The sequence below is a fragment of the Octopus bimaculoides genome, chromosome 2, assembly GCF_001194135.2.
Source record: "Octopus bimaculoides isolate UCB-OBI-ISO-001 chromosome 2, ASM119413v2, whole genome shotgun sequence".
NCBI classification, from domain to species: Eukaryota; Metazoa; Mollusca; class Cephalopoda; order Octopoda; family Octopodidae; genus Octopus; species Octopus bimaculoides.
In genome coordinates this window covers 70365117-70373691 of record NC_068982.1, presented here as the reverse complement: position 1 = coordinate 70373691, position 8575 = coordinate 70365117, and the positions used below count along the sequence as shown (strand labels likewise).

General features: G+C 34.4%; 1 protein-coding gene across 1 annotated transcript in view; it reads right to left on the bottom strand.

The window, feature by feature from the left end:
* The window catches only part of LOC106875327 (centrosomal protein of 120 kDa), a 45425-nt gene extending 38057 nt beyond the window's left edge, over positions 1–7368 (bottom strand). Inside the window, exons 1-4 of the mRNA XM_014923416.2 lie at positions 7211–7368; positions 2849–3117; positions 1843–1963; positions 480–607 (exon numbers count right to left, since the gene is read on the bottom strand). Of these exons, the coding sequence (XP_014778902.1) occupies positions 480–607; positions 1843–1963; positions 2849–3117; positions 7211–7253 (561 nt within the window). The 5' untranslated portion in view covers positions 7254–7368. The remainder of the gene's footprint in view (positions 1–479; positions 608–1842; positions 1964–2848; positions 3118–7210) is intronic.
* Between the last annotated feature and the right edge of the window lie 1207 nt (positions 7369–8575).

The window sequence follows — 8575 nt, the reverse complement described above, 5'->3', positions numbered from 1 at the left end:
CAGTCACACGGTACTGGCAATGGCCACGCTCAAAAAGGTGTTTTCTACGTGCCACCTGCACGGGAGCCAGTCCAGCGGCACTGGCAACGATACAAATAAGATAATTTATTTTCAAACCTAGAGATGCCATTAGAACAGCAGAAACATTGGGTAAATTACCCTTATAAAGCAGAAAAATTTGTCAACAACCACGGGACTCAAAGCCAAGACTTCAGCCAAGTGCTTTATCATTAAATTAAACTGTCCACCAACGAATTAAACCACTTTTTAGATGCTTTTAATGCTAAATGTGCAATCACATGTATATAAATATAAACAAACTAACATTTTTTTTTATAAACCCCAAAATGTGTATATAGACACAAATAAAATAATTTATTTTCTAACAGCATCTCTGTGTTTCAAAATAAATTACAATCTTATTTGTATCTATAACAATAAAGTTTTAGACAGTAGTAGTAATAGTAGTAGCAGCTTACCAATGCAAGGTTAGATGCATAAACAATGGTGACAGCTAGAATGAATATATCCTGACAACAATCAACTGGGCCAATTTGATAGAAACTACCAGTTTCATCTAAAATAGGACGTAGATTGGCTGTTAGATCTGTAATAAACAAAATGATACAATAATTTAATTATGAATATAAATACAAGTAGTCACAAGCATATTTCAGATCATGTCTTTTACTCTTTCAAATGTACACAATTGGCATCATCATTTTAAAGTCCTCTTTTTCATGCTTGCATGGATCAGACAGGATTAGTTGAGGCAGATTTTTTTATGGCCAAATGCTCTTCCTGTCACCAGCCCTCATTTGTTTCCATAGTAAGGTAGTATTATTTCCCAATGGTCAGACACGCTTTCGGTAGAAGACTGACAACCTGGAAATGAACAACATCCAACAAAAGCAGATGTGAAATGAGGATATAATACTTTATATTACTGCCAACATCACATACACATGTGCTTATGCTCTCTCTTTCTCCAAAATAGAAAATTCCATTACAAGTGATAATGTATAAGAAAAAGGAACTTCACCAACTAGCTGTTGTGGGATGCAATTAAAATAACTAAGAACACTTAGGTTGATTATCATTATCATCATTGCTAAACATCTGTTTTTCATGCTAGCAACAGTAGGATGGTTTGGCAGGTGCTGGTGAGCCAAAGGACTATGCCAAGCTCCAATGTCTGCTTTGACATGTTTTTCGTGGCTGGATGCCTTGGCAATCTAAATTACAGGAAATTGTATTTCCACTCCTTAATGTAAAGTTATTCTATATAATTTGCTCTGTTAAATTCCTCAGTCACATAAATGAATTTCTGGTAAAGCCAGATAATTATTTACACTACAAGGAAATATAGTTAATTGTTTTCCCACATGCTAACCACTTAAAAGAATACACTGGCACAAGTGAAATCACTGAGTAACTCACAAGGAAAGACCTCACAATTGAGTAGAGTTGTAGTATCAAGGCGATGGCTTTATACCAGTTGGTGAGAGACTAAAGTCTGATAGAGGGCTAGGAAGAGGTGTCTGGTTGTAGAAGAGATACAAAGAGAGATGGTGATGATGATTTGTTAGGGCATAGCATGAAGTTACAGGAAGGTGAATATAAGATAAATAGAAGACAGATAGAGTAAGTGGGTAGGTAAGTTTACAAGAGTGTAAGAGAAGATTAGCAGATGAACAGAGATGAGGACAGAGGTGAATGCAGTGAATGGTGAGCACAGGTAGAGGTGTAGTTAGTGGTGAGTATTTATTTTCCATTGCTTCAGCCACTAACCATCACCCATCCTTTCATGAATAAATTAATAAAAGAGAATGTCAAGAATACTTGTTTGCATCTCTTCAAGCTTTTTGCCTTCATCCACATCATTATCAAGGTAGAGACCAAGTTGGAGTTCAGGTTTGGATTTCATATATTTGCAGTGAAATAGAGGATACCATTTTGATGCCTGAAAAAAAAAATAACACCAAGAGTATTTTTAAAAAAGTTTCATAGTTTACTTTAAGTTAATTGAAAAATCTTGCAAAAATCTTTGAAATTTCAATGAAGTGAGTGTTTATTTTTAGAATAATATTGTAAGGCAAGTGTGAAAAGCTAGATCTGGCCTGTTTGAACATAAGACAGGTAGCATATTTGGGCCAGATATGGCTGGTTTAAATGCTAAATGGTTAAAATAAAATTATCTAAAAGACAGAGAAATTTCCTTATGATACAAGGAAAGTAACTCATAAAAGTTGCATTAAAATTTACATATTTACAACACGTTGTAGAAAAGAGAAGATAGTGATAATAAAGAATGAGCATTTGTTCTATGGTAAATGGAATTTTGAAGAATGATTTACAAGCAAAAAAAAAAAAATTGTGTTAAAAAAATTAATTTCTATTGTTTACTTGTTTCGGTCATTTTAGTATGGTCATACTAGGGCAGTACCCTGAAGAATTTTAGTCAAACTAATCAACCCCAATACTTATTTTTAAAGCCAGGTACTTATTCTATCAGTCTCTTTAGCAAAACCACTAAGTTATAGGGATGTAAACACACCAACACCAGTTGTCAAGCAGTGGTGGGAGACAAACACAGACACAAAGAACGACACATATGACAGACTTCTTTCAGTTTCCATCTACCAAATCCACTCACAGCACTTTAATTGGCTCAAGGCTACAGTAGAAGACACTTGCCCATGGTACTACACAGTAGGATGAACCTAGAGTCATGTGGTTGGGAAGCAAACTTCTAACCACACGTTCACACCTATACCTAACATTTAATTTCAGATATAAAATTTCTATATGACAAAAAAATTACATTTATTTAATTCTTTTTACAAACCTGCTTCATGGTAGCAGCTCGAAAATCAAGCAGAACATAGCCAATCATCTCCTTCACTGTACTTTGGGTATCATAAGCATAACACTGAATTTTCATGGAACTGCGGTGTAAGCGATGTTGCTGAAGCCCTTTTTTGCTTAATTGCCATGCCAACTCTTGTGTTATGTTTGGCTTGTTAGTATGATTAACAGGATCAGTCGAGAGAAGTTCGCCATCAAATTTAGCATCTATTATCAATTTATGGTGGGGCCTTTTGGGGAAATTCCGACCTGATGGAAAAAAAGATATATAATATTAGAATCTTGTAATAAAAATAATCTTAAAAACAATTTTTTTTTCCCCAGTTATTAATTCCACATAAAAACTATGCAATAGTCTCAACTTTATAGCAGAATCCTTAAGAGTATGAAAACATAAGAAATCATCATTATCATCAACATCATCATTTTACATTGTTTCCTTACTGGCCTGGGTTGGATGGATCAACACAGTTTTAGTTGAGTCTGGTAATTACCTACATTCAACAGAGTTAACCAGCTATAAATTTCACAGATAGTTCTTCAAACAAAAAACCATTTGAGATCCAAATATCTTGTCACATTTACACAGTTACATTAAATATAAAGAGAAGCAACGTAATACTACTGTATGTATTTTGTTTCATCCCCCTGGACTGGCTCTTGTGCGGGTGGCACATAAAATACACCATTTTGAGTGTGGCCGTTGCCAGTACCGCCTGACTGGCCTTCGTGCGGGTGACACGTAAAAGCACCCACTACACTCTCTGAGTGGTTGGCGTTAGGAAGGGCATCCAGCTGTAGAAACTCTGCCAAATCAGATTGTAGCCTGGTGTAGCCATCTGGTTTCACCAGTCCTCAGTCAAATCGTCCAACCCATGCTAGCATGGAAAGCGGATGTTAAACGATGATGATGATGATATTCAAGGGCACCACTTATCTAGGTGGGATAGAAGACCACCTTGTACTTGTGAGTTTCATTTTTTACTTGGTTTCTGTAGTTGGATGCCTTTCCTAATACCAACCCCTACATGAAAAGTCTGTTGTACATATTATTCTAAATAACTGATAACTTTGTGTCAAACCACATAACATAATAAATTAATATGGAAGAAGTAAAATGTTAATCAAAATTCAAAAAACCCTTTTAGTCTGACCTAATAAGAGATTGGTAATAAGTTAGGTTTTTAGTAATATAAGCTTCTTGAAGCACTCAATTTATAAGATCAATTTTTTTTATTGTACTCTGTAAAATACAATAAGAAATAAATTTCACAAATGGAGGTCTCATTATGTAGTGACTATAGTATTAAGATACAATACTAAGTATATCATAGATTGGCTTATGTAAGAAAATAAATTAATTAGAAACTGTTGCAGAAGTTTTCAGATTGATAAGATGAAATATCAAATTGATTGATAAGATGAAATATCATATCCAAAAATTCAGTTTTATATGGATGAAAAGAATTCCAGTACACAGTGTATAGTAGTTAGGAGATGTGGAGAGAGGGTGGGAGTAGGTTAGCATAGAGTAGAGACAAACATTTAATCTTGTTGAGAATATGACAACATCTTTGGTGCTACAATAAGACTAAACCCACTACGCTTTGTAAAGTGGTTAGCAAATGATTAGAGACAGCATACGGTAGAGATGAATCTTTAGTCTTGTGGAGATCATGACAAACTCTCTGTGGCAATGACAAGAACAAACACAGTGCACTCTGTGTAGTGATTGATGGTAGGAAGGGCAGAAATGTATGAACAAAATGTGGTCATCTAATCCATGCAAGATGGGCAGTAACTCCAAATAGGAAATGACTTGGACTGTGATAACCCAAGGATAGATAGTAGGCATATGATGATAATGATGAAGAAGAAATAAATATTAACTAGTAGCAGGATACAGTAGAGAAGTGGTCTCATTTTGTACAAAGAAGGAATCATAGGAACTTCAATACTTTGTAATCAATGCACAAAATTGATACACTAAACACCTAATGGAAACTTTGTCAAATTGAGCCACATACTAAACATGACCAACTACTTTTCTATTCAAGGGGTGAAAGTGTTAAGTTTGGTTATGAAATACTGTTATCAGTTAGTAAAATTACATTTTACAACCTGTGATTTTTAAGACATTCAAGGAAACCACTTACAAAGAAAGGGTTTGATAGTGCCCCCATCTCACTGAAGCTCAGGAGAGAGAGAGCTTGGCTGTTCCAGTACCTCAGTCTCCACAACATGGTAGTGCCATGTATTTGCCTCTAATTTTTTTTAGAAAAGAATACTGGTGTCTCTTGGTATGATGTATAACTAAAGGAGTGTGCATGCCACTTATTTTGTTTATTTATTTATATTCCGTTTGTTTGTTTTTTCTTTATTGATTTCTTTCACCATTTTCTTTTTACTTTGGTAAATTGTTCTGTTTCACTGAATTGTTCTAAATCTTTATTGTAATATTCTCAAATAAACTATCATAGTTTTGTTATATATGTGACGGAGCTTGCCTTGAAAATGTAAGTAAAGACAGTGGTGGAGTTTTGGAATAGCTAACTCTCAAAATTTTATAGCTTACACAAAATGGTATGGAAGGTGGAGGCAGGAATGTAAAAAAAAAAACATTGAAATGTTTGGTAAAAATTTTTTTCACAGTTGTAATTTCTGTTCTGTGGAATACAGAAAATACTAGAGAAAATGAAGGAGGAAATCTGCTTTCTTCCTTTCTCATGAGATATAGGACTTCAGGGAACAGGTATTCAAAAACTCTCCAAAGATAACATAGTGGGTATAAACCAATGAACCATGTTACCTTTGATAACAAATATTATCTTTTGGCATATGAAATAACATGCAAGCATCCATCCATACATACATACATACATACATTGATATGGTGATAGTAAAAATTTAAGTCAAAGCCGAGGATCAAATACATTGATTGATAAAAACAGGAGAGGCGATTTTGTTGCTAAAAAACATATAGTGGATGACTCATGACGAGTGAAAATGTAATATGTGGTTAGAATTTAGAACAGTGGTTAACCATTTTTTGCCTATAGACCCCTTCGATTCCTATTTTATTCAGGTGGACCCTTATAGCCATTCAATGTTTAAAAAATCTAATTGCATTTTTATAATTAAATATTATTAGAAATTGTATTTTAAAAATTGTTAAAATATTTTGTGTCTTGAAGAAGTATAACCAATTTATTGCACAAATTCTAACAGTAAAATCTTATATGAACCCCCAAGGGTCATATGGGCCCCGGTTGAAGACCACTGATTTAGAAGATATTGAACTGTTTTGATACGATTTTGTTGGGCTTTTAAGAGTAAAACTAAAGCTTAATATATTGAACACAACGGAAAATATCTTTTATATAAAAAATAATACCTAAGATGGTATTATTTTCATATAAAAAGATATTAGCAGAACTGTAAGGTAAAAGGCGAAACTTGGGACGAGCATTATAGAGACAAGTGAAGAATCGCAAACAGAACCCTATTACAAACTATGTAGAAATTGCGTTTGAATAACTAAAATATTTATGCTTCCGATAATGAGAGGAAAAGGCAACGATTTTCTCAAATTGCTACATATAATTATATTTAGTGGTTTATTTAATTCGCTGTTTTTGAAATCGAAGTGTCCATATTTCTGGTTAAATCACTAACATATCTATATAGTGAATTTATAAGAGTAGAATTGGGAAAATTTAAACAGTAACCCTATAAATACACATCTCTCAGTATATCAGTAAAAATTCATTTACTTTTACAAAGAACGTGAGCAATCCGAGCACTACTCTGTATTATAAACATTGAATTGTTTATATTACAACATTGACGTTTTATATCAATTTCAAGAAATTAATTAACATTGGGCTGGTATCTATGAAAACATAACTAAATTACAACTGGAAAAAACATGGTTATTAATATAGAACAACTATATATATAATCAACTTGTCCATTCATGACAATTTAACATAGGAACGGTCACGTTTCCAAAACAAGTTCCTGATATGTCAAAATTTTGATAAAAAGAACTTATTGAGAGTTTAGTCGTTGTTTAAATTACTTGATTTCTTAATTAACTAACATTGTAGTTATATTTTCATTTATAAAACCGGCTTCAGTATTATATAGTCATATATCTATCTATATAGTTTTATAATGCTATTGCTATAGCGATTCTAAATAACAATCACGGAACGAGACCAGACATGACAAAACTACAAATGGATCCGGTCAAGCCCCAAAATAATAAACTTTCAACCACTTAACCGAGTTAGAAACCATTAAGGAAGGAAAAAGTAGTAATTTACAATGAAGATATTACCTGCCAGTATGGAAACAACAATCAAATAACGTTCTTCAGGCATGTCTGTGTTGATTTAGAGCAACCCAGCGAAAACTTATGCCATAAATGAAAGAGTATGTTGTTTGAAAACAGCCGCCATGCTATAGAATGGTGATGATTTACTACGCATGCGTATTCTGGGTTGTTTTCAACTACTCGACACGAATTTGTCATAGTGAAGTAAATGTAAACAGATTTCATGTAGATAGCAGCAAATATCTAATTGGAAATGTTAATGCAGGGGAGGATTAAAAAAAAAAGCAAAATTAGCTCCATACTATTTACATTATTTCTGGAAGTACGGAAAACAACTCTGGATACGTTTTGGTTTTATTCTGACCTCTTCAGCGAAGCACAAATTTCACCGAACTTACCGAAGAATTAATGAAGGAATTACTAACTCTAACATATATTTATCATCCCTATCCTTTGTTTTTCATTCATTATGTTCATCGCCTCACTCATTCCCCAACTCTGACCCTCTATCACCCTCTTGTATATACTTTTACAACTTCTACCCACCCACAGTCCATGTTCTGTCCCCACTTCTACTTACCTTGAGAGTTCACTTTGACATCCCATCACCACTATTTTTTTTTTCTTTCTGGCTCTACTCCAGTTATTCCTACCAACTTTTCTATAATGTGAGAAGACATATAGCAGCTTCTCTACAGCAAGAAACCCATTCTGTTCTGTCCTCTTTCATACATTAACTTCTCATTCATCCCATAGCATAGAACTGTCAACTTCTCTACTGTAGCCTCACTCAGTTGTAGGGGATTTTAGTCTCGCAAGTGACCTTATTAGTGCTGGTGCCATAAAAAATGCACCCAGAACACTCAGTAAAGTGGCTAGTGTCAGGAAGTGCATCCAGCAGTTGAAACAATGTCAAAACAGATACTGATCTACAATGCTGTCCTCATACCAGTCAGATCCTGTCAAACCATCTGGGCTAGTATGGAAAACAGACATTAAAAGATGATGATGGTGATGAAGATGATGATAATGATGATCATCATCATCATAATGATGGCTTTTTTCAAGTTTGTGTCTACCAAATTCACTCACAAGGTTTTGGGTGGCCCAGAGCCATAGTAGAAGATACTATATATGTACCATCATTATTAGCTTGCTTCCCAACCATGTGGTCTTGAGTTTGGTTTTGCTGTACAGTACCTTGCGACAGTGCCTTCTGCTATAGGCCTTGGCCAACCAAAGTATTGTGAATAGATTTGGCAGACAGAAACTGAAAGAAGCTGATCGTAATGTGTGTGTGAGTGTGTGTGTGTGTGTGTGTGTGTGTGTGCGGGTGTGTGTGTGTGTGTGTGTGTGTGTGTGTGTGTG